The following is a 26,757-nucleotide window of genomic DNA, read 5'->3' as shown; positions in this document are numbered from 1 at the left end:
CCTGCAGGCTATGGGAGCTGCCAACGCTCTGGTGCAGGGAGAGGTGCGACAGGTCCATGCATGGAGCATGTGCCTCTGGGAAGTGCTACGCAGTCAGTGGCCTTGATGGGTCACAATTCCAGGAGAGGTTTGGCTGTGCAGGGGGCTTGCCCTGCTGGCCCAGGATCAGAGGAAGGCACACCATGCAGTGAGGGTGAGTAAACAGCACTTCAGGTTTGTGTGATTGTGACATCCTGGGGACACCTCTGAGGCTGGGATGAAATCAGACTGTGCCTGCCAGCCAAGAGTCTATATCAGAGCCAGAATCTCTGGTGCTGGATTCACAATCTTATCCTGTAAGCTATTCCTACAGGAGCTGCTATATCCTTCCTGACTTCTCCAGCAGTCTCTGCTGCTGTTCCCACTCAGGTTTCTTGGGTGAGCAATTGCCTAAGGTTCAGCATCAGCAGCTGTGCTCACTGTCAGGCCCTGTGGATTTGGGGTGTGCAGGGAGGAGCTGGCAGCTTTGTCCTTTGGCAGCATGCTACAGGGCACAAAGTCAGCCAGCCCTCTTCCTGGCCAAGCTGTAAATTTGGCCCCTTGCTCTTGTGCTCCTCTGGCTTTTCCTGTTGGCTGAGGGTTCATCCCATTTCTGCTGTGGCTGCTCTGCTAACTTGTCCTTCAGCTACCTGTGCCTCTATGCTTGCACACACAGTGCTGTCAACTCAGCTGCCTAGATGCACTTCTGACTCATCAGGTGCTGCCTGGGCAGCTCCCCATTTCATCACTGTTAGGAGTTCATGGCAGTGGGCTGTGAAACTCCATTCCTCTCTTCCCCACCCTGCTCAGTCCCATGCACTCAGGAGGGACAAAGCCTATGGAGCTGTCTGCCCTGGCCAAGATATCCCTAGCAGTGATGCTGTGCCTGCCTAGGATGTTCTGTGCCATGGTCTGTCCCTGGCACCTCTCTCCTTTGGAGATTTCTGCAACACAGTGCAGGGCAGAGGAGCTGATGCTTCCCCAGGTACTCTGGCAGGGACCAGCCATTTCCATCTGCATAATGGAGACTGTAGCACAACCACCATCAACCCACTCTGGGATATTTTTAGGCCTGGCTGTGCTAATGAGGGAGAGATGACAGGCTCACTCCACATCCAGACCACGTGATGCCTCTCCCAGCTGCAGCCACCTAGCAATGGCAGGAGCATGGTCTATTGCCCCAGGGAAGGCAGCACTGATCAGGTGCTGGGGCTCTAGATATGCTGGGAGCAGCTACTGGTGCAAGATACCACCATCCTTCTCCCTCTGAACTTGGGCAGCTTTACTGCTTTTGAGAGAGCAGCTTCATGAATTCAATGGCTCTTGACATTGAGAGTATTTCCTGGCTTGTGAAGGAAAAGGAGGGAGGTATCTGAAGCTGTGGAACTGAAGCATGGCAGTGACATGTTTGCACATGGGAGCCATTTCAGCTGGGGTGTTTTGCTTTTCTGCAGGGCCTGAGGTTTGTAAAGTTCTATGAAAGAAGGTATCAAAGCTTCCCCTTTTCATCAGAGCCCTGTGTGTGGGCCTGCAGCTGATGGAGTGGAAGGAGCAATGATTTGGAGGTGACTAGGGTGAGTTGATGGAGGACAGATCTGGGGCACGAGGCTGTGGCCAGGCTTGTCTGAAGCTGGTCCCTCAGCACTGCTGGGGAAGCGTTGCATAATACAGGTCCCCAGTGCTCTGGACACACACAATGACACAGTGCTGCTGGGAGGTGACATTGCCAAGCCATGACTGTGTCGTGGGTGCTGTCAGAAGAAAGAACTGTCCCACACAGGGTCTATGGCTGGGTTAGAGGGGAGCTGGACCAGGCTGCTCTACTCAGCTTCACACCAGGCTCAAATGCCAACCCAGATGGGTTGTAGGTGCTGGACTCTGAACACAGGACTTGTCTGGGTGACTGCACAAAGCAGTGGTGCTAGTCCACCAGGAACCAGTCTGTTGAGGAGGGTGTCACTGGTACTAGCACCTCACTGTTTGTCTTATCCTATCCCTGCATTGGAATGACCAGTTCAGCTGCAGGTGCAAACTTCCCTCCACTGGCTACTGAGACTTGGAAAGTTCCAGCCCTGAGCAGCTGCTTCTGCCTGACCCTGTGGATCTGCCAGCATCCCCCAGCTTAGCAGTGGCTCAGGTGGTGGCTGCAGAAAGTTCATGTTCCCTTGGCTGTGGCATAGGGAGTTGGTTCCCATGAAGCAGGGTTGAGAAGCTTTTTTGGAGAGGCAGAGCTTTGTCCCCACCTTCTTGTGGCTGGGTGGGATGGGCTGCAGCTGAAAACAAGGACCTGCTGGCCTGCTGTCCATGACTGCTGGGACAGGGACAGAGTCCTCCATTGGCTGGCAGCTCTGTATATTCACTGTTTAGGATCCCACTTACTTACACAAGGATCCAGTGTCTCCTTAGTCCTGTTCTCACTCATACCTACCAACAAAGACTGTTGTGACTTTGAGTGATGTACTCAGGGGGGTGAAATGTTTCAGCACCACCTGTCTATCTGTGTCCCCTGCCTGTGGCTGGCAGCTGACTCTTCATGGCTGCTATTAGCCCACATCCTGCCAGCAAACAGAGCACCAGAGGCCTTTCCCCCAGCTGCTCTAACTCCCTGTTATGAAAGGCAGCTGCAAGAACACACAGGTTGTCACAAATGCTGAATCTCCAAAACCGAACATGTTCATGTCCCACGTGAGCACAAATCCTTGGCTATGTCCTGCAGCACAGGGGTCAGGGCAGTGCAAACTAAGCCCTCAACCCCTGCACCCTCCCACACAGCTCCTATGGCCCACACCATGCTGGGTGGCTCCTCTCCTTTCTTCCTTTTCCCAAGAGGGAGCAGATAAACCTCAGCACTCAGGAGCAAAGAAAGGCACTGGAACATGGCAAGGCTACGTCAGCTGGCAGTGCCCCAGGCCAGGCAGCTGTTCTCATGACTAACAGTGAAGCACCTCTACCAGCAGAACCAGCACTTCCTCCCACCACCTTCCCAGCGACTTGGCAGCATTTGAGGTGCCTGGTGCTTTCCCTTCCTCCTGCCTCTCCTTGCCCTTGCTATTTCCCATCTCCTTGATCCCTTTCCTGAGCATCATGCTTGCCCTGGTCTCAGATGTGTAGGAGATGGGATGCTTCAAGGGCATCTCTCTGGGCTCATGGCCCTGCACTCTGGGCGGTGTTGATGTCCCTTGGTACATCACAGGGTTTTGAGAGGGGCAGTCACCCACAGGAGTGCAGCCTGTGGCTCTGCAGACAAGCCATGCCCAGGGAGTGGCTTACCAGAGGAAGCGTTGCTGACCATTTCCTTTGGGCTTGTGGGGAAGAGATCAGAGTGACACAGATGGGGAAGGTTTGTAAACCTGAAGTGGGCACTAACTTGAGCACTTGTGCTGCTGTCCTTACACTGTGGGTTTTGGCCTTGGCTCACTTGGGTATGGGAGACACAAATATGAGTAACAGAGCTGTTTTTTGTGTTGTATGAAGCTTGCTGGTGCATAATTTGGGTTCAGAGGCTCCAGTTCACCAGGGAGCAATGGTGAGAAGGTTCAGGTTGAACAAAATGGAAAGAGGAGCCCATGGCTAGTGGCCCTGTCACCATAGCAGGCCAGCTGAAGGTGCACGAGGGATTACTTCAGTACAAATAATTACTTACCAAAGCTCCAGGCTGGAAATTACACATTCCTTGGGTCAAGGGCTGGCAATGAGCACAGCTGCAGGTAGTGTAATGCCACAGAGCCAGCTTAGGCTGTTGTACCTGTTTTTAAAAAGATATGCATGAGCTGGAAGAGGAGGTGAACAAAACTAGCTTCAGGCAGAGCCCTCTGCACCTTCTCCACTGCCTTCTCTGGCATGCAGGAATCAGTCCTGGGCTCCTTTTTGCTGCTGGAGCTGTTTGGACAGGAGATCAGGAGGAGAGCTTACAGGTCAGGGCAAAACAGCAAGCACGTCCATGCAGAATTTCTTCTTCATGCCTGAGCCACAGATGTCAAAAAATGTGAGACCTTAAACTTGTTGAGATCTAAACTTATTTTGCAAGCTGCTTCATAGTGAAGATGGTTGCTCCATTAAGTACAGTGAGCATGCTGCACTTAATTTCAGGCTTGAATGTTTCCCATCTTCAACTTCTCACCTTTGGCTCCTGCACTTCCTTCTGCCCATACCGGTACTCAGTTCACTCTGGCAGTGAGGAGACCCTCTCCTGGGGCCGTGAAGTAGCTTGTACTCCTTGCATCCTGTGCAGCCTTATTTGTCATTTTTCCGACCCTTAGCTCCTTTTTTGTGGTGGTGTTGCTGCTCCTTGGGATTTCTGTGCCTGTTCTGAAGTTTGGAGAGCTGGACCTGACATCAAGTTGGCTTTGCCAGAGCTGTAGCTCTGCTTAGAAATCCCCTCCATGGCCCTCTGACTCGTGGCCCTCAGAGCCAAGGTACTATGGTGCAGGCTCATAGCAACAGTCATGTGCAGGGACAGCTCTTTTTCAGCTTTTTTTCTTAATTTCATCTCCCACACCCACTTTCAGGGAGATTTTCCACCCTGCAGTAGAGCCTGTCTTCTCCATTCCCAAGAACCTTCCTTTTCAGCACATCAGTGTGCCGTGGGCTGTTATCATTTTCCCAGGCCATTCAGCTCATGCTGTAGCAGCAAGCAGCCTGTTCAGTGTTTTATCAGCCTCAAATATAAGCCTTCGTTTTGTCATCCAGACAATTGATATTAAGGCCTATTAAATGGCACTGGACATGGGGTCACTGGGAGTCTAGGAAGGCTTCCTATTGTTGATGTTTCCCCATTAAGCCTTGGCTCACTGACAGATCCCAGAATGTAGCTGCTAATACATGTAGGTGTTAATCTACTTGAGTCTTATTAATTCTTTATAATGCATACTTTTAATTAAATCCTACAGCATTATTGAGAGCAATGGAGAAGGCAAAGTGTTCTCTATAGAAGCTACTGGACTCAGCAGCTAGAACTTTCCTTTTGCCCACGGAGCAGTTTCCCTGTGTAACAGCCTCAGGATGCCCTTAGCTGTGCTTTCACCTACTCAGTGGTAGTCTGGGGCTCTCTGCCATTTCCCTGCCCATTGTTTTGACCCTTTATTAAGGTCAAAGATTATGCTGGCTTCCTACCAGCTGACCATTCACTAAAAATCAACACGTGTTTGGGAGAGTCTGTGATTAAAACACCAAATTGTTAGCAAATTACTTGGGCCTGCAGCATGAGTGTGGGAAGCTGCAGCCTCTCCTTGTGCCACTGCTTTGTCAAATTCCCTCCTCTCTGTGATAGATCTGTGAGATGGAGTCACTCCTGTTGTTCCCATTTGACAGAAGGCAGTGGCTGGATGGTGCCTGCCTGCCTCGCCTGACTCTTCTTCTTCAGCTATTTTTATGGTATGAAAGGAGATGGGGTAATGCCTGTCTGGAGAACAGATGATCCCATTGAGGTTCATGGCATCACAGTTCTAACTGTCTCTGAAATTCAAGTTTATTCAGCAATCATCTCAGAAACTCAAAGACAGCATTCCTGGCTTCAGAGAAGCAGAACAGCCACAGCTGGGCTGGCCTACTTGAAGGTTCCTGCATCACTGACATGAGGAAATGCACTGTGATATCCAGTGATAGCCCCTGGGCTGAGCAAGATTCCCTATTTCACTCACAGATCTCAGGTAGTCTTCACTGGGGAGGCTGCTGGGTGCAAGTTATTTTAGCTGGTTTCTTAAGGAGTAGAATTAAAGATGGAATCTCTGCCTAGCTTATTATTTTTAAGAGGCTGTGTTCATGGTGTGTAGCCTGGTAACTAGTCAGTGCACAGATTCTATGGTGACTGTTGTCACTCTGAACAGGATGGGTAAAATATTAACAGGCATTGTAAAATATTTCCCAGATGGTCAAACCAGCCTGGATGCCAACAGGCACTGCTTGGTTCTGTGATCTCCTCTCTTTCATGGCACAGTAACCTACTGGGAGTAGGACATTTGCTCCTGGACAGCTCACTAGGGCTCAGCAAATCTTCCTAAGGCCTGCCAAGCTCAGCTCCCCCAAATGTGGCAACCATGACATCCATGATTCTAGGACAGGGAGCAAGTAAGGGAGGTGTATGGGAGTGGAGGTGTCCCCAACTTCCAAACTCCATCAGTTCCTGGATGTGCAGCTGAGATACAGGTGGTTCTAACCTGCCAGCAGGGGGTCTGGAAAAGATTTGAGACAATCTTGCCTGAATGCTTATCCAGATGCTATGGCAGAAAGGACTAATGCAGCCCTTTAAGACAGAAAATAGGAAAAGCAGATTAAATCTCTTTGTCAAAGCATTAGAGAGGCTCATTGTGGGATTCTATCTCTTGAAAAGGATTCAGGAAAATCAGAGAGGCTCTATAGAGCAGAAACGCAAAAATGGCTTGAGGGTGGGAGGAAAAGCCTGGCAGAAAGAGAATTAAGTGAGTCAGTATATTTAGCTTTTCAGAAAGACGGATGAGAGGGGGTTTGCTTGCAGCATATGTGTAGTGTCACAAAGAGAAAATGCCAGGCTCTGAAAGGCTCTTTAATCAAGCAGAAGGCAGAATAAAATGGTATGTCTGCAAGCTGGAGCCAGACACAGGGAGGTGGGATGCTCTTCTTGAATGTGAGGATGAGGGACTCCTGAAGCAGACCCAGAAAAGTGGGAGTCTTCAATGCTTGTCTTCAATTCAAGCCTACCTCCTCTCTTGGAAACTATGAGTGAACCAAACGTAGTGTATTGGAATTACTGCAAGGAGATGAACTGCTGAGCAGGGTGCTGGCCAGGGGCTTGCACTCACACGGCTGCCTGCCAAGCAGGACCATTGGGTCACTTCGTCTGAGGAAGACCCTTGGAAAACTGGTCCAGTCAGGCAGAGCATTTGGGGAGGTGATCAGGCAGGCTCGAGATGTTTACCTGCTCCCAAAGTGGTAAGTGTGATTCTCTGCTGTTGAAAACATCTGGAGGGTGGCAGAATTTTTGAGCCAAGTTCAGATTGTTTTAACTTGTTTTGTGTGGACCTGGTGCTGATGCTGTTTAACATTTCTGTTCTTAGAGTAGCCAGAGCAGCAGAAATGTAAAGTGCTCTCCACAGTCTGATCACGTTCAGAGTCTGCATTTAAGAATAATACGTAATGAGTATATGAGATGAAACAAGTTTGGTCAGAGAGATAAGACAAAGTACAATTGTCCTACAGCCAAGATTGCATTCCTTGAGCCTGTGCATCAGCAGAGGTAATCTCTGTCTAACCATTACTGAAAGAGATCTTTGCTGTGGTATATAGCAGTATTTAATTAATCATAAAATATTGCGTTAATTAGTATTGGGTCTGATTTGATGACATTTAATTTGGGGAAAGGATTACAGTGTGAGTATTAGAATGGTAGTTTTTATAGGGTAAAGAAACAAAATGAGATTAGAAGTCTCTATGAAGGAAGCCTGGAGGCTTATGTGTGTATTCGGCATTTGATGCAGATAATTACAGCTGAACTTCATTTACTGGTGGGAAAAGAACCTGTAGCTGTTATTTATGAGTCCCCTCCATATAGTGCATGGCTCAGCCACCATGAAAGACAATGCAGACAGGCATCAGTTCAGTGGGAGTGCCTTGTGATGCTCAGCATCTCCACATGCACATGAGGGGAATTTGCAGAGCAATTTTGGCATGCCCTAGGTGGGTTCCTTTCAAAAAAAGAGCAGAGGGATGCTTTGCTTATGGTCAAGCTGGTGTCCAAGTCATGCTTAGTCCAATATGAGTGTCTCGGCAGCATTAATGCAGGGACACAGGGGTAGGACCCCTCACTGCCTGCTCCAAGCAGTGACCAGCCCTGACTGTTTTGTGCTACCTGCTAATGCAGCCACCAGCTGTGCCCTCTGCCAGAGCCTTTTTTCTCCAAATCGTGGCCATATGCGTGGGTAGCCACAGGCTCAGCAGGTTTGCTGCAAGTGGGTTTTGTTGAGCAGATTGGGCTAGACCATTTGCCTGATCATTTGGTCAGTTTGGTTTTAAAAAGCTCCAGAGCATTCTGGAAAGCAGCACAGCAATATGATAGGATTTAATCAGACTTAATTATTCCCCTGCTGTCTATCTCCTAGCAACATCCAGCTTGACATCTGCCTCCGAATGAAATGTGTAAGCCAAGTAGGAACATGTTCAGACTGAAGTCCTGCTACTTGAACCAAATCACTCCACTAATCATTGCCTTAATTCATCTCATGACCATCAAGTAACTGCCAGGCGTTGGTACCTGATTTTCCAAGATACATAGCACTCGCCTTCTGAGTTTTTTCCAAGCTGGCAAGGAGGGTGACTTCATCCTGAGCTCTTTACAGCAAACTGACACCTGATAATGGGGTTAGAGTTTCCTGAGTGACAAACACGGGCTCAAGAGCAAGCCCCAGACTTGTCGCTATCTGGCTTCGTGCTGTAGGTCCCCGCTTATCTCATCACTGAAATCAGATCACCCGCTGTGCCCGCACACCGCTGGGTTCAAATGCCGTACGGTCGGGGGCGGTTTAGGTGAAGCTTGGGGACAGCTGGAACAGATGTGGCGCAGTGGCAGCAGGCAGTGCAGCAGCTCTGTCACAGGGACAAGGGCGGTTGAGGCAGGGAGACGAGACACAGTTTATGCAGATGGAAGGATGAAGAGGCTAAGACAGAAGCAGGCATAAAGCAAGCTTTTGTAAAGTAAAACTGGGCTCCAGCCAGACATGATGTGGCACAGGAGTCGGTGGGGTTGCTGGAAGAAATGAGCCCGGCAGTAGAGCCGGAGCCATAGGAGGAGACTGCCCACACCAGCCCTGGCTGCCGGCTCGCCGTGAAGCTGGAAGGAAGGGAGCTGCCTCAGATAAGTGAGAGCAACGAGCATCCTGAGCAGGTCAGCCCTGCGAGCTGGGGGTTGGTGGGGCAGCAGCCTGGGGGCAGATCTACAGATGGACAGGGCTGCATGGATGTGGTCGTGTCCCCTCTCCACATACATCCTCATGGGGATATTGGTGCCAGTGATACCTAGGTGCTTGCATGAGTCTGTTGGTCTCCCGTGCTGTCTCTAGAAGTTGTTGGTATCCAAAAAACCTAATGGCATATCAGTGTGACATGTCTCCCTTGTGTCTCTGCAGAGGAGCGTGGTAGCTCTGGAAGCCTGGCTGAGTGGGTGCCACACTAGCAACCAACTTGCACTGACTTCATTTGTACAGAGCACAAAGTGGGGTTTCTGGCTGTGCAAATGGGGCTGTATGAGCCCCCACCAGCTCTACTTGTGACCAGCAGGAACTCTGCTTTTTGTCAATGGGCAATGCTCAGCCAGATGTGCTGTTCAAGGCAGTGTCTGCCATTCAACATGGGCACCTGAGCTCACCTCAGTGGGAGCTGCCACCGTGCTGGACATGACCTTACTAAGAGTCTCTTAAAATCATCTTTTCTTTTCTTATGTTATCAGTGACAAATAGAGGATCACTGGGCTGGTCACTGAAGATGCAGGTTTATTCCTTACGGTTTCTTTCCTTTCAGATGACTTTACGACTAATAATTTCTCTTCATCATTCTATCCCTGAGAGGCTTTATATTAGAGTTTGTTGCTTGCCCTCTGCATCAGGAGCATTAGAAGGCTGTGCGGCAAGCAAGAACGAGGGCAATGCTATGGGAAGAGTGCGTTCCAGGCACTGGAACAGCTGGGCACAGGACAGCTGGGCAGCGAGAAGGCGGAGACTGTAACACACCGGGAAGCGCGTGGAAGCTGCACTGTCTGCGTGGCGTGAGCTGTGCTGTGCGGTGGAAGGGCAGCTGGGCGGGCTGTGCTGCCCGGAGCGGGCCGGTGGCGGAGGCTGTGCCGCGCCGGGGAGGTGGCGCAGAGCCGTGCAGGAGCTGGGCAGGACCTGGTTGGGTTTGCAGAAGCCGGAGAATGGTGTGAAGACAGTGGCAGGGACAGATGCGGTGCTGGGGCAGTGATGGAAGCGTTGCCGTGTCCTGGCTGCAGCTTCGCTGTGCGGAGCGGGGCAGGGCTGAGAGGCCACCGGGGCAGTGCAGCACTTGAAGGGAAAGGCAGCACACTCAATGCAGTGCCTGACGGACGGGCGCTGCCGTGTCACTGCAGGGGCGCAGCGGCCGGCAGGAGCTGAGGTGCCTCAGCTGGCGGAAGGTGCAGCGCCGTGGGGTGACAATGAGGAGCCTCACAGCGGATGTAGTGCTGGCAGGGGACACCTAGTGTCATGCCTGGAGGCACCGCAGTGTTCCGGAGGTGCCACGGCCCGATTGGGGAGCAGCGCCGGGATTTGGAGGAGGAGCGATGCCCAGCAGCGGCCGTGAAGGAGAAGCGGGCCGGGGCCGTTTCCCTCTTGGGGGGCGCGGGGGTCGCTCCGCGCACGCGCACCGCTGCCCTGCCGCAGCGCTCCTCCGGCGGGGACCCCCTGCCCGCGCGCCATTGGCCGCGGACGCCTCCCGCGATTGGCCGGGACGAGGCCCCCCGCGCCGTCCCATTGGCCGGAGGCGGCCGCTATGTGGGCGGGCCCCGCCCCGCCCCGGCGCGCCATTGGCGGCCGCTGCGCCCCCCGGCGGCGGCGGGTCCCGCTGGGCGCGCCCGGCATGGCGGCGCCCGCAGCCCCGCGCCCGGGGGGCGCAGCCGGCGGCCGAGCGCCCGGGGCCGGCGGCGGCCGGGTGAGGAGGGGCGGGTGAAGAGGGGCGGGGGAGGGCGGGCAGCCCCGCTCACAGCGGCCGGCGCGGCGAGCGGGCGGCCCGGCGGGGCGCGGCTAGGCGGGGGCAGCCCGGCGGTGGCGACGCCGCTGCCCGTTCAGACCCAGGCTCCAGCCGGATGCTGGCAGCTGTCAGCTGGAGGACAGCTGCCGTCCTGCCCGGGCCCGGCGAGCGCCTCTCCCCGGGCACCGTTACCGCCTCTAGGGCAGCGCATCCCCGCAGCGCGGAGTGCCCGGGACTCCGCGGAGCTCCAGCCGGGACTAGCACTGCGCCGGCCGCTCCCGCGGGCCCCGCTGTCCGCAGGACACCTCTGGCGCTGTGGATTTGCCCTGTGGCGTGTCGGGAGGACGCGGGGCTCGCCAGGCCTCTGCGGCCGGGGCCGTGCTGGACTCGGTTGTGTGAAATGGGCAGGAGAGAGGCTGGTGCTCTGTCACAGCGTGGCGGTGATCCCCGCCTTTCCGGAGCGGCGCTGACCCTTGTGACGGCCAGAGCAGGCAGCTGTCCGGCGTGGTTCTTGCTTCACTGGTGTGCTTTGGGGAACGCCTGTGTTTTACCGTGTGGAGAGCACGGTTTGGGATCCCAGCGTTATGGTGGGTAGGGGATGCATGTTTTGGAGAGGATGCCCGTTGGAGAAGGTGGCTCCAACCTCAACCTGTTTTTCTTTCTCAGGTCGTGTAGAAGAGCAGATTTAATGTGAAGATGGGACTCTTGGTGTTTATGCGTAACCTGCTGCTAGCCCTCTGCCTCTTTCTGGTACTGGGATTTCTGTACTATTCTGCTTGGAAGTTGCACCTTCTCAGATGGGAGGATTCAAGTAAGTAGGAGAAGGATGCAACTGTTTTTGGGCTTCCTCAAACGTCTGTTAAATAGTTGCAATAGTGGTGAGTGGTTCTGATTTAGTAGTATTAGAGGGATGTGATTAAGCCCACTCAAATGCTAGAGCTTTTAGTATGCTTAAGGGGTCGAATTTGTGACTACCTAATGCTCTTTATGGCTTTACTTTTATTACTGGGTGCAAGAGCAGGTTCATGCTTTATAAATCAAGTATTAGAGATCTCAGTTCTTGAAATATTCTGTTAGTTTATGATTCATAATTGTCAAAATAAAGAGTTTGTATGTTGAGGTTTTTGTTTCCTGAATCCTTTGTATGTTTTAAGATATCTAAGACAAGTTTGTTTTTTTTTCCTCTGGTGAATTTTGATTTCTTTCTGTAATCATATATGCTGGTTATCTCATCATCTTACTTTGTCCTTCAGAAATCCTCATCTTCCATTTATCTTCCGTGTTGTTATCTGCCAACTATCTGTCATCTAAAGGATGTCTCTCAACATTTTTAAGTCCAAAGAGACATCTGACCTCACTGAATACAATCTGATGATTGTACTGTGCAGTAAGGCCAGAGAAGGTTACAGTTGCAATGTGACAGAAATTAGGCTGAAGTTTGATTGCTCTGTTGCCGCTCTTATTTTTGTTTGTGCTGATTTTGCCTGCATGCAAGAACTATTTATTTGAAATATAAAAACAAGAAAACAATTCCCTCCTCTCCCCTCCAGCCCAAAACACAAGCCAGCCTTCCTTGCAGCTGTTCCACAGGCTATTTCAGATGTCTCAGCTGACTGTTGCTCCCTGGATCAGCAGCTGAGAAACACTGATCCATAGCTGACAAGAAGCCGCTGGTCAAATTTCTTCTTTGCTGTATTGTGTTTTTGTGCATACTGATAGAGGTTTCTGCTGCAATACTACTTAAACTTAGCATTTTGCTACTTCGACATGCTCCAAATTTGTTGTTATGGGCTCTTAAGAAGTTTTGCATGATGACAGATGTTGACTTGGATATGACACTTGTGCTGATGCACTGATTTTGACAGAGCTACTAAGGTGCATGCCTTGGACTAGAACAGGTATTGTAAGACTAAATTTTTAAAAGGAGATGCATAGTGTTTTTCTGAGTAAGGATTTTTTTCTTCAGGTTTGTGCTTCAGAGAGGGAGTTAAAAAATGAGTTTCTGAAAAGCAGCATTTTCTTGACAAGGTATAGAAAATACTTCCTATGTGAAAATAGGTACTACTATGGTTAAAAGAACCATTTCCCCATCTGCTATTACATGATGATCTGTTATGAAATTATGCCACCTACCATCCTTTACTTCTTCCACGCCACCAGGAAATCATGTTGGACTTCCCAAGGCCTGCAAAAAAACCTTTCATGCCACAACTTGTGTGTGATCTTTGTTACAAATGAAGAAGCAGCTATGTGTTTATGTGTTATGCACCAAGGTGCTGAGGAGGGTTCTAACTTTCTGCAGTCCTCTTCGGATTTTGTCCCTTTCGCTTTGTGTGCTATTTGTTACTTTATACCATGTCAGTCTCTGGGGAATTTTGTGGCGACTTTGGTTTGCAATGCAGCGTTGCAAATCTGTGTGCAGACACAGTGGATTTCTATAAATGGAGCACTTCTACCTGGAAAGATGACTCTAAGTTGCAGCTTAGTTAGAGTGATTTCTGCTGAGTGCATTTGCTGCTTTTGGGTACCCAGGATGTTCTGACAGGAGCACTGTGAGGTAACATAACAGACCTTTGGTTTGGTGTGTCTCCCTTTTTCTCATCTTTTGTGTAAAATACATGCTCATTTATTCTTGGAAGTTGCAGTGCTTGCATTAAGCTTCTTCAACAAAGAGATGAAGCTAGCTTGAGGATTTAGCTTACTGTTCTTTATCAGTTGTCACGATTGATTTAGGCTGTGCTGTTGTTCCTTCTAGACGCTTGTGGATTGTGTCTTAAATACTGGATGAAGTTCCTTGAAATATTAGCATAAGCAGCAGTCTAGTGTAAAGGGGCAGATATTACTTTTGAAACAATTAAGATGGTCTTCAGACTTTTTTTATGTATCAAAACCCCATTTTTTTATCATGTAATTTTAGACAGGAGGAACTTTTGTGAATTTAAAGTACAAATTTAAAACCCCATTTTGGGAAACTTGATACGAAGAGTTAATGTTAAGCTTCTGTAAATCAGCATTTGGAAGCTAACAAATGACAGATTCGAATTACTTATTTAACTATGATTTGGCTTTCTTGAGAATGTGTAATATGATACTATGTATAATGGGGCAGTTATACTTTGTATTTGCTGAAGGGGAGCTGTGTTTAGTTAAGTGCACCAGATAGGCGGTGCGTGGTAACTGTTGTGGTTTTATTTCCTAAATTACAATGCAGTGTGTGACGTTGTAAATTCCTTTAAGATTGATATGATAATGTTGATGTCCCCAAAGGCAAAACTAAGTCAGATATGTTAATTCTGGAGTCCTTAGTAATCAAAATTATTGATTTTGTGTGAGTTATCTTCTTATTACATTATTTTTGCTTTTCTTGTGACCAGTGGCTTTCATTTATTTAATATTGACTCCCTTGCTTCAGCAGTGACATTCATCTTTGTTCTGTTCTTTGTGCTAGAGGAGTTACGAAACTAAGCTGATCCCAACACCTTACACCTTGCAATCTCTTCAGAGACTGGTTTTAGTAAATTTGACACCTGTGTTTAATAATGGAAACAAGAAAATTTGTTGTAGAGTAGGATGGAAGACACTTGATCTGCTTATTTGCTGCTTGTGTGATTTGTTCACTTAATGTTTTAGAAGATTCCTGTGCATGTCATTGTCATGGATGAATTTGAATGGTAACTCTGTAAAGTGGTTTACTGTGTCAATTAGTTTCCCTGGCACTTGGATGTTTGTGTATTTAGCTGCTGAAGTAAATTAATTGCTAAATTATATTGTTTATCTGTACATCTGACCTCTACAAAAAAGGAGGCTAAACTTCGAAATAGACTGAAAAGATCTCTTAATGTTCTCTTAACATTATATGTTCTCCACTTAATGTCAAATCTGTCCTCCTTGGGTGATGCCTTAGTGAGTACTGCAAAATTATTCTCCTTCCTGTATGACTCTACACCTTGCAAAATACAAAGGAGAATAGGAAATAATTAATTCTCTAAGGCTTATCTTTACTGTGACAAGAGTAGATTGAATTCGGCTAATGTGAACTAATTAATATTGAATTAAGTTCAGCTGCTTCTTCTATTCAAGGCAAACCTCCAGTGATTACTACCCCTCTCTCATCCTTTAGTGAGTATTATGACTGGCTACTCTTCCCCAAGCCTTGTTTCATGTTGGTGGCAGTATATTGTTAGTTCTCAGAGCCGTAGCAAAGTACAAAAATAAGGGGTATTAAAAAATGCTGAATGCAGGAGAGCCCTTGAGTTCTGGTGATTGTTGGGAGTATATGAGTAGGGTTTAGGACAGAGGTAAGATTTCCTTTTTCCCTTTCCTGATGTTTGTAATGCAGCTTCAGTCTCTGACAGTAGTGGTAAGAGATGTGCACCATCCCTGCATGTTCTTCCCAGCCAGGCAGTAACAATGGAGTTCACAGCTCTCTGGTGAAGTGTTGAGTTCCACAGAGGTGTGCTGAGCACGTAGAACTGATAATGTGATGTGGGAGACAAAAAAGGAAATAAATAGTTTGTAATCAGGATTAGCTGTCCAGAACATTCTAGAAGGAATTGTACTGCTATTTGTGTTTCTGGACACTTGGTTGTCGGGGAATTCTTGCATAGTAATGGTAGTGGTAGGAGCAGGCTTTGAAGGTCTGAGGCGTGCACTGCAGCCTCTTTCCTAGTAACTTCCCATCCTTTTCCTTCCCTGATGCATTTAGAAGATGTTGTCTGTTCCAGCTTGTAGAAGGGTGCACTGTTGTCTTTGAAAAGTATGGTGGGAGATGGAGTCTTGCTGACAGACCCTTCTAGGTTTGCTTTATCAGCTTGGAGGAATGCATTTTTATGCATAACAAATTTAATACTGATGTTTGTTACTTAACCTGATATGCGTATAGCTGATTTTGCAACTTCAAAATGAATGTGTTGTAAAGAAGGAATGATTCCATTAAAAAGCATCCTAGCAATGGAAATATTGAATTCATTCCCCCAAGGCAGCTTTTACTTTTCCCCCTCTCTCTCAAAGTATTGAAATATACTTGGGACAAGGACAGTGTGATGCTGTTTTCTTGTTCTTTTTTGCATTTCTTTCTATATTAGCATCAAACTAATTTAAAGAAATATGTATGCTGCATGAAGTACTTTTGCCAAAACCCAAGTTAATACAATTTGAACTTGTCAGTTTGAATGTGGTTTTTGAAACATCTCCAGGTACGTTCTGTTGATGTCTCCTTAAAAAAATCAAGTCACTATTCTGTTATCTGTTGCTCTGTGTTATTTTCAGCTCTAACTCTGGCAAGACAGCCAAAGAGATAAAGCTTTAGAAAGAGATTCTGAAGGTATTTCAGGACCCTTATCCTTTCTTTTTACTCAATTTTTTCTTTTTAAATATCTGTTTCCAAGGGAACCAAAGAGACATAAACAGGCAAAACTGACTCACTTCTGGTTGCAGGTTTTTAATCTGCTTGCATTTCCATGGAAACCAGTCATGCAGCAAAAAAGGCTGAATTAATCAAAAGCAATCAAACCTTTATTATCAATATAAATACTGATTTATCTCTTTCAAAGTGAAATGGTACTTTTATCAGTTCTTATATGAGGGTCTAACAATGTACTGAAAAAATGGATCTTCTTGCAAGGCTTTGGAAAATGTGTACTCTTTCTCATGTGGCTAAAGGCTCATGGTGGTATCCAGGGTGGGTGAGTGAGTATGGCTGTTGTGTCTTGGGCTACTGGGAGTGTCATTTGTTCTGTATCAAGGGAGTGGCTCTTATGTACACTGACATCTGACTTCCTTCTGTACTTTGTTTAATGAAGAACCAATGAACAGACATTCAGTCAGTGTGTGAGCAACTAGGCCATGGAGAGAAACTTGTCCTCTTAGTGGAGAGTCACATAATGGTTTTGTGTTCTGCTGTGACTGTCCTACTTGCCTTTGCCCGAAGATGGGAACGCAGGAGTGCTCCTATAAAAAATAACAACTCCAGGCCAACTCAGCTTGGCACTGGGAGCATAGATGTGATGAAAGTGTTTTGAGCAAGGATGGCTGAATTGATGGTTAGGTGGCTGAAGGAGCATATTTTTTGACAAGGCACTCACAGTGCTGTTGTGAGTGGGGTAGTAAGCAAATGGTGATGGTAACAATTTTAATTGCTCTCTATCTATGATGTTAGTTTTAGGGGGGTGTGTGTGTGTATTCTTTAAAGTAGACTTTACTGTTGCCTCTGCTTCCCAGGCTGGAAAGCCTGAGAGACTAACCTTATGGGCATTATTTTTTTTGAAAAAAATTTTGGACAGTATTGTTTTGGACAATATTGTGCAGCATTCTAAGCCTCCTGAAACAGAGGAAGAGACTGAGGTGGATTACTGTGAATTCTTTAATGTTTGAGTTGTTAGTAACTTAAACGTTTGTTTCATCCACTCAGCTGTAGTGTTAGTGCTGTACTTTCTGCACCAAAATTGAGAAGAAATGTTTAGAAAGTTTTCATAACATGGATCCAGTTGCAGTTTTAAGGATCTCTTTGCTTGTTTTCAGATACTTTAGGGATTTGAGGATCACAGTGATGCTTTTCTGAAATGCTAAAACTAGGAAGTAATGTTATTGAGGCAGCAGTGAATATTAGAAACAAAGATGTAAAAATAGAAGTTAAAACAAGAGCTGTCTCCTAAAGTAGCTTAAGTTTTCTAAGATCTCTCATATGGAGCTGAAGTATTCCACTTGTGTTCAGTTTGAAACTTAAAGCTGTAGTGTACCAACAATGGTGGATAATTCTTTTATCTGTGCAGAACACAGGAAGATAATTGATTTGGTCCCCAGAAATTGTCACTGCTGAAATTACTTTGTGCTCCCTCTTAGCCTGCCAGAATAAAGGAGCAGGGCTAAACTTAAACTCCAGCAACTCCAGGACGCTCAGTTGTGGTAGTATCTTTCACAGATGTCATTGTGCCAGTTATTTCTCTCCTGGCTGGAAGCTGATATGTGTGTTCCTGGTATCTCTTGCTCTGGCTGTTGAATGTAACTGCACAGAACCGCCTGGCTCACGCCAGTGCTGCCTGTGTGCCACCAGGACAGAGGAGACAGTCTGCTCAGTGAATGTGAATCAGAACTTAGGAGACTTAAAAACAAAAGTAAGAAATTCACTAGTGCCTCTCTGTCTTTTAGAAGGCAGCACTTCACAGGACAGACATGGAGAATGAAAGTGCCTCATCTTTTTCTGGTCTGTTACTGCTTATTTAGTGAAATACGCGGCATTACTTTACAACCCTGCTGTCTCTCCAAGAATTTCGAGTGCTGCTATAATGTTAACAGTGCAGGACAAATCTCTGCAGGGGCAACGGGAAATGATGCATGACACAGCTGTTGAGAGAGGGAACAAGTATAACATGCCTTGTCCTTGGGATTTCTCCAGAGAGGAAACTCCCTGAACAGTCTCCTGGCTTTAGGAGATTTAAGGAACAGGTTTAGTGAAAGTCGTTAAGGTCATAGCACCCTAGGCATGTTGTGGCTTGAAGGGTGGCTATACTTGTAGTATCTTAATTTTGACTTTTTTGAGTTACTGTTTTAGTTCTGGGCCAGTGCTGACTTTTTAGCAAGATTGAAAAATAAGGTGCAAGAATACTTTTCCATCTCCCTTCTTGCAGCTGGGCCTTAGTTTTGCATTTTGAAATAATAAGTTGTTCTTGCTTCTCTTGACAGCGACTGTCTTGGTGCCTTTCTATTTCACCCTCTCTCCATTTGCATTATCAGCTGATGGGTACAATTGAGGAACTTGCCCAGTTTAAAACAGAGTTTCACTCAGTTGACCTCAGCCTGACTTAATGTTTCACTTGCTTCACTTACTCAACTCACGCATTTTCTCCCTGGCCTCCCCACAAATTTTGGGGAAAAGTATGTTCCTTTGGCTTTGGATGGGTGGATTGGGAGAGTATTCATCAGGAACAGTGTTCAGTGTCTTTCATGCTGCCAAAGCTGTGTCCTCCAATACAGATATCCAGAGGTCAAAGTCAGCAGTTTTCAATATTCTGGAAAGGTACATTGCAGTGAAAGCACTTTACCTCTGGTAGCAATTGCTCTGCAGCTGAGTGCTTTCAGAGGTGAAAGGATTTATTCATCTCAGCTGACTGTGAACCCCTTAGCAATGCATTCAGCTGGAAACAATACCTCCTTGTGAGAGCTGTGTCATCCGTGTTAGTGAGTGGTTCTGTGCCTCTCCCCCTCCTCACCGTGCATCCCCCACCTCTCACCTGTACCATTGCAGCACTGCCTGTAGTGATTAAGGTATTGCCAGCCTCGATGGGAGCTCTCCCCACCACTCATTTGATAGAATAGATTGCACTTTTTCCATTGACTTTGATACAGCCAGCCTGGCTTTGGGCACCTGCCATGCTCATTTCAATTCTGTTTCACATCAGTTCTACTGACGTTGGGACAAAGGAGGTAATTTGTGATTTGTCCCAAGTTGGACAGCTGCTGCTGTGATCTAAGCGTGGCCTTGGTACTGATTCTGATCCTGTCTGTCACACTTAAGGGTGTTTTCCAGAGGAGATTTTTCCTGGTTTGTTACCTTCTGTCAACATTGTCACTATAGCACCTCGTTTTTTGTCGTTGCAGTCTGGGTATACATCACGGTGTCTGGTTGAGGCAATAAAGCAGCCAAACAACCTGGGTATGACTTGCAAGGACAAGTACACTTGGGTCATGAGGTATAGCTCCCTATGAATTATGTATCTCTTCTGCACATCAGAAGGAATGTAATTGTGCATCCAGGCAAAAAGTAATTTGTACTGTGCGTGCATATCCTGAATAGATGTTTGAACCTGAGGTAGCTCATTTCAAGTGGTTACTCCTTCATGGCACTGGGTGATTATATTGCTCTTGTATGCATTGCTTTCCTGAGGAACTAACAGTGTGTGAGGATATTGGCAAAATTCTAGTAAAGTACAGAAACTACAAGATGTGTCTTGCCCCGTTCTTGTTTTGCATAACCAAAGGTCTCAACGATCCAGGAAATGTGTATCTCTGAGGGTCAGAATTTAGCATTTCTTACTCAGTTAAAAAAAGATAAATCAGAATGTGTTAAAATCAGCTATTTCCATTTTTAAGTGCTTATAAACATGCAGGTTTCTTAACTTTTTTCGTATCACGCTGGGATCCCTCCTACTTTAACTCAGTTCTGTTACAGCATGCCACTTTTTCACAATTGTTACCCTGTGACTTTCAGTGTTTGGACACTGATTAAATATGAGCCATCAGAGCTGCTGCAGTGCAGGAAGTGTACCCTTTAATCACTCATAGAACAAAAAGAATTAATAACTACAGAAAAATTTAACTGATATCTTTTACAATGAGTCTCCATGTTCCAAGGAGTATCTTCTTTCACAGCACTATGAACAGATGTATGTATGCTTTTAAAGAAGTAGAGTAAAAAAGATGACACAGAAATAAAAGCTGGGTTTTCCCAAGAGATAAGTAACTGATGGCTTCCTACCTACTTCTTAAGGCTTAAAGTTAATTTATAAGTGCAATTGCATCTTTTTGTCTCTGTTACAAGTTAATAAGTGTCAGAGTAGCTATAGAATACTATGTAAATATTGTTTCTCAGCTGTAATTATGCCAAGACACCGCCATAAAAAAATGTACTGAAGCGTGATGAATAGATTAGGCTGAGGAAGCTGAGGCACAGGAAAGTCAAATTTTTCTACGTCGTGGAGCAGCTCAAGGGCAGAGCTATGGATAGAATAAAGGTCTCAAGGGTTTTCACCTCAGTCCAGTTGGCCAAATGAGATTTGCTGTCCTATAATTGCACATTCTGTGGCTGTAGTTCAAGCGGGCAGCAATATGTGGAAGTGGCTTGTTTGGGGCAGAGGTCATTTGCAGATGCTGGTGACAACACAGGCGGTATTTCAAAGTGCTGTATTGATAGGAAGGCATGGTCTGCACGGGCAGGGCTGGTGGAGTGACCAAGGTGCTGTAATTAGGGTATGATTTGGCTACTCCGAGTTGCTGCAGGAAGCTGCCTCAGATGCATCTGTGCCTTCAGAACTAAGTGTACAACCTGAACTGTTGTGAATTCTGGTTTGAGGCTTTTCAGCCTTCAGATTTGGCCCATCAAAGGTCTTGTACTTCACACTTTCTAGCTGCTTCAATACCAGGGAGTATTTGTTTTTATAGTGGAAAAGTTTAATTTTGCTCTCCGTATCTAAGTACAGAACTCTCTGTTTTTCTGTTTAAACCTTAAAAAACTGCATGTTCTGGTAGACTAAATTTCTAGAATTTCTGCTCAAACAATGAAAGACTGAGGTTTCAGAAAGAGGGGAATAACGAAACAGTTCAGGCTGTTTTAACCACAGCAATCACTAATGTTCTGGGTATAATTAGAAACCTAATTACTGTGAATTTACTTGGAAAGACTTTTCAGCCTATTGAGACTTGCCTCACACAATTCTATCAGCTTCCAAGTGGAGCATGGGTGGTTCTCCATTAAGTTGCTAGGAAATTAGTAATGCTGCTTTTTTCTATCAGCACTGCTGCTATAATCTCCGTTTAAGCGTTCCTTATCTGAACAATGGAAAGGCTTTTATTATTTTTCATTATGATTCATTTTAACATTATTTTCTATATCTTTGAGTCCAGAGCTTTTGTGTTTGGGTCAGGTACTTCATTAGAAGCAAAAGTCTGAGTTAATACAACATAAAGAGTGCAAATTGAATTACAGTGGAAAAATATGTTAATTTTGTTAGAATTTTCTGATTTTGCCTCTCTTATTTAACAATGCTTCAAATATAATTTTAATATCTCTAAACTTTTGAATTATAGGTTTATGCATTGATTTTGATTAGGTATGAGGAAGAAATTCTTCACTATGAGGGTAGTGAGACACTGCTACAGGTTGCCTGGAGAACTTGTTCATCCCCCATCCCTGGAACTGTTTAAGGCCAGGCTGGATGGGGCATTGACCCACCTGGTCTATTGGAATGTGTCCCCTGCCCACAGTGCAGGAATTGAAACTAGATGATCTTGTAAGGTTCTTTCTAACCCAAACCATTATGTGAGTGAAAAAGAGGCCTTATTCATATTAGAAAAACTTTAAAGCTTCAGTACTGTATAACAATATATTACTTCTCCTCACTGTGTTTTATTTCCCACAAAGTTTTTTATAATTACAGCATATTGTATTATATAAAGGTTTGTCCTTCTGTTAATAAAAACCGTACCATTATCTGAAGGGACTTTGGACTGATGTTTTTTGACCTTTGAACATCATGTTTCTTGATGTAGTTACTAAAACTTCTTTTTCTCCAAGAGGAATTAAAAATAGCTTGTAAACTCGAGCTAAGTGGTCTTTATGCTATACTCTCCTATGCAAATGACACTTCCTGTGTCAAAGGATGGGTGGATGGATGGATGAAGGACTAGAGAAATCTGCTGTTGTGTAGTGGATTTGCCACTCTTCTGGTACAGTCTTGATGCAGAATTTCTTCCTAATGATTAACTCTGACCTTAGGAAATGGCAATTGAAAAATGAGAACAATTAGGGTAAGAGCAAAAAACTTGATATTGGGAAGTTCACTCATTTCTAGAAAACTATAATTGCAGCATTAAAAAGAGCTAAGATAATAATTTCTTACTGCAGACTTCAGTGCAATTTCAGGAATTTAGGACTACTTTGATTTTGTTTAATGTGCAACCTTGTGGTCAAAAGGTTTTTAAAAAAATCCTAAACCATCTTGGCTGTTATGTATTAATTGCTGGTTTTGACATAATTTTGTAGTAGTGTAAGTATACTTTGCTCAGCAGTCGTGTGTTTGTTTGTGCCTTTGCAGGAAGGGAATTACCCTATAAGTAGCTTTACTTATTCTTGTCCCCATTCAGTAAACTAATCTTGGAATGGTTTCTTTCTTCAAGGACCTCTTTATAAAAATGTTGAAGATGGCTATATGATAAATTTTTACTTCTTCCTGTGTGAGCTTTTTTTTTTTTTTCATGTTTTATACTTGTCTGTTTCTATAAGCAGTGATTTTTTTTTTTTTAAGGCGCATCATACCTCATGCTTGAAGTGAAAATTGCATGCTTTTTCTGGTGAGGAATTAAGTTTTTTGCCTGGTTCTGTGCTCCTGATTTTTTTTCCCAGTTAAATACTTCAGTCTTTGTAAAGACTAAATAACATGACAGAGTAATGTGAAATGGAATTGCCATACTGGAAAGTTTCTGCTGAACTCCTGGCTAAGCAGTTTCTGCTCCTCTGGCTTGTGTTCAGATATTCTAAAAAACTTGTTTGTGTAGTGAATTGGTCCAGGGAACTGATATTGTGTGAAAATACAGAAACCTTCTCTTCCTTCTCCCTCCAGCTCTTTAGAAAATGTTATTTTTAATCAGTCCTGGACAGACAGATGTGCTTACATTGGGGTTTTTGGTGAAACACCGGGGGTTTTTGGTGAAACACCGGGAGTTTTTGGTGAAACACCGGGGTTTTTGGTGACGCTGCGCAGGTGAGGAGGGATGGGGAGGCCGGGCCTGCAGTGGCGCCCGGGGACCGCGCGGGGGCAGCAGAGGCACGGCGCGCCCATCGCGTCACGGCCACGCAAAAATGTTTGGTTAAAAAACCCACGGAAAACCCCGCAAACAAAAACCCAGAGCATTCCCATTTTCTTCGCAGTTACAGACTGGCAGCTGCCATCCCCTGGGTGAAAATTAAGAAAACCTTCCATGGAGTAATTTGGTTATAAAGTACCTTAATTTGGAGAAACCTTGCTGTTTATATACATTTATTTTTAATAGTCCATAGCTATTTTTAATACTATTACATATACTGTTTTCATAATATGATCAAGTCACACCGTATGACAAATTTCTGGTTTTTTCTCCTGACACTCCTGTTCAGAAGGTCTTCCCTAACTGATGGATTTTTTTTTTTTCTTTTACATTGAGTCAAAATTCTGTATTTGCCCAAAGAATCTGGAGGTATTACCTGGGAATGTAAAGTTTTGAGTACCATGCTTGCTTTATTGCAGGGAGAAGAAAAAGTAGACAAATCTAATATTCTTAGGAAGTCAGACTTAGTTATTTCATTTATTTACAAAGCAGCTTATTTTATTTAAAAGACTTCTTCCAGCTGAGGAGAGAGAAGAAAAGTTCTTAGTATTTAATCTTACTTCATGTGTTGCTGCTGTGGAGAAAATCTGGATGCTTCTAATCCTGAAAAACTGGAAGATCCAGAAAACATTCAGATCCTTCTGCAGAGGTTGCAGCAGTAAGAAAATAAAGACACATTTGAGAATTCGAATTGCTTTCCATCAGGTAGAATTGATATAGGAACTGAAGATGCAAATATGCTGCAGTCCTCTGACAAGTGATGATGGCACGTTTATAATTATTAGAACAACTACTGCTCCTAGTTTCACATACTTTAAAGAAATTAGTAAAATAAAAGCTTTGGGAGAGAAGTTTGTGTTAAGAAGCACATCTGTTGTTTACGTCTCTTGTGTTTCATGGCAAAATCTGTGCAGGTAAGTTCTGCCCCTCTGCCACTGGAACACTCGTGTAAGGATGGCTGGGCCTGCTCAGAGGCACCAGCAGCAGAATATCTCAGAAAACTGGCAGTGGGGTTAGCAGGTGCTGTTGTTTCTTCCATCCTATTCTCCTGTCTTTCTGAGTGTGTGACCTTTGCTTTCCTGAGACAGATGTGTTATCATTTTACATAATAGTGCCTCTTAAGATTTTCAGACATAAACTTGTCTGACTACTTTGCAAACCTGTATGAGAGCTTCTCTTACCATCTTCACGTGGTATTGAGCTTCCCAGACTAATGGTGTTGTCTGAAGCACCCCTAAAGCCTAGTTAAAACATAAATGAGTTAAGAAGATGGGGAGATGAATAATGTTTCTAGAAACACTTGATAAAATTGCCCTAAATGAATGGCAAAGTATTCCATTTGTTTTTGTTTCTTTAAAAGGTGATTAAGAAGACAGAGTAGTCAGTGTTTAACTCTGGGTAGATATTACAGTGAGACTCTTAAGAATATACCTGGGTTCAGAAAATAATTTAGCATCTACATAGAAGTTAGAAAGGCTAAGAATGTGTGACTAACCAAGATTGTAGAAAAGCCATATTAGGAAGGAGAATGAATAGTATTTCAAGATACTGAACTTCTTTATGTGAACTTACTTGGAAAAAAATATATTATAATTAAAGCTGTGCTTTTCCAAATGTTTCCTATGTTGTAAGCACCTGAAAGATGAAGTGCACATACTAAATTATTTTTTTGAAAACAACTAATCTTTGTATTTCTTAGGTTTGTACATTGTTATTGTTGACATGAGATCAGCTTGAAAATTAAAGTAGATTTAGTCTAGCAAAATAGGGTGAGATTGTGAATTAGTCTTGGGAAATATCAGAATTAGCCATATTCAGAAATAGAAATATTCGATATGTTCAGAATCTCCATCTCTATTCTGTTGTTTAAAGCAGATATTTTGTTTTGCATCTCTCATCTGAATTATTTGTATATTTCTCTCTGATTCTGTTTAGCCATTATTGTTGCAGGCTTAGTAGTAAAAAGAGCTCTTTTTACTACTTAGAGTTTTTACTTTAAGAGTTACTAAAGGTAACTGCACTACACACATTTGTGTGCCTACACGTGTAATGTGTAAAGAGTGGGAAAAATAACCCTTTCCATCTTATGTGTCCAGATATGGTAAACTAGAGGAAAATAAACCTAGGTTACTTTTAATGTTCATTTCTTTCAAGTTTAAAATACCTTTAAAAAATCTTCAGTGTTTTTAAGAATAGAGCAAATCTTTGCAAAATTAGAGGATAATACTAGTTGGAATGAATGTAACTATATTTCTAGTCCAGCCTCCTGGTCAAAGCAGCATCAATTATTAGCTGAGACCAAGTCTTTACTCAGTCAGATTTTGAAAACTTCCAAGAATGGAGACCACACAACCTTTCTGTACAGTCTTTTACAATGCTTTACTGTCCTCATGGTGAGCAGATTTTCTTTGCATCCAACAGTCCAAACCTCTTGTTTCCCACTGCCTCTCATCATCCCACGATGTGGCACTTCGGGCACCAGGCTCCCTTTTCTCAGGAGCTTCCTGCAGGTGCTGGAGGGCTGCCCCTTGGCCTCCCCCACACAATGTCTTCTGCAGGCTAAACTAGCCTTTTGTCAGTGCCCTGGTGTTTGATCATCTGCACAACCCCTGCACAATCCCTTGCTTGTCTGTGGCCCTCCCTAGGGACCAGGCATGATGTAGTAGAACAGAGGGTTCATTGTCATTTGGAGTAGTTTGGAGTTTTTTATATTTGGATATTCTTGTACTCCTTGTCCTGAACTTTTTTTGCTGTTTTATGTCAGTTAAATTTATACTTTTGAGTATGTCGCCTTCTGTTTGAAACACCTCTTTATCATGCATTTGTTGCACTGGAGGTGCTTGTATTGGAATTGACTGAAGAAATGTCAGGTCAGTGAAGGGACACGTAACATGGAATGTGCAGTATTGAATAGACAATAACAATGTAGGTAATATTTTATTGCCTCAGTGGTCTTTTTGCTTCTCTAGGGAATCAGTCCAAAAGCAATTACTTTTAAGGGAGTATAGAGTGATGAATAGAAAGGTACCAAGCACCTTCTCTGGGCTACCTGTTCCATTGTGCTCTGGTAGAGTAATTTGTCCTCATGTCCACTCAGAACATCCTAATCCATGTAACTTGTGGCCATTGTCACTTCCTTTCCCTGAAGGACTTGCAGGATAGAGGGGGAATTGAGTATGTGTTCCACATGCCTACACTTTTTTTTTTGTTTATAATTATAGGTATAAAGTGAAGACCAGAAGACAGTGAGAAGTAATTACCAAAGTAATCAGGGCTGTCTCTTGAAATTTCAGAACTCAACAGATGAGAAGGTCAGTGAGGAAAGGCAGTGGCTGTTTGTGCAATACTTCTAATTTAGGCTCTGAGTGCTTTGAAACACAGCTGTTTAGTAAGCTCAGAATAACAAAGAACTGTTTGAAAGAGGATGGCTGTTACTGTCTGCTGTGTAATCAGAAGCTGAGGACTCGTGTGAGGGTGATGGTTGCAAGGGGGACC

General features: G+C 44.9%; 1 protein-coding gene across 11 annotated transcripts in view; it reads left to right on the top strand.

Moving 5' to 3' along the window:
• The first annotated feature begins 2,264 nt into the window (after positions 1–2,264).
• Positions 2,265–26,757, top strand: part of ST3GAL3 (ST3 beta-galactoside alpha-2,3-sialyltransferase 3) — a 182,585-nt gene continuing 158,092 nt past the window's right edge. Inside the window, exons 1-2 of one of the 11 annotated variants that reach the window (XM_088169774.1) lie at positions 2,265–8,872; positions 11,353–11,497. In XM_088169774.1, the coding sequence (XP_088025900.1) occupies positions 11,383–11,497 (115 nt within the window). In that variant the 5' untranslated portion in view covers positions 2,265–8,872; positions 11,353–11,382. Of the gene's footprint in view, positions 8,873–10,549; positions 10,648–11,046; positions 11,498–26,757 lie in introns of those variants that run through there. The other 10 variants (XM_088169775.1, XM_088169776.1, XM_088169777.1 and 7 more) reach the window with 10 other exon arrangements.

The sequence above is a fragment of the Sturnus vulgaris genome, chromosome 9 (assembly GCF_052056855.1).
Source record: "Sturnus vulgaris isolate bStuVul1 chromosome 9, bStuVul1.hap1, whole genome shotgun sequence".
NCBI lineage: Eukaryota > Metazoa > Chordata > Aves > Passeriformes > Sturnidae > Sturnus > Sturnus vulgaris.
The sequence above is the reverse complement of the archived record's forward strand: the minus strand, read 5'-3'. Positions and strand labels throughout refer to the sequence as shown.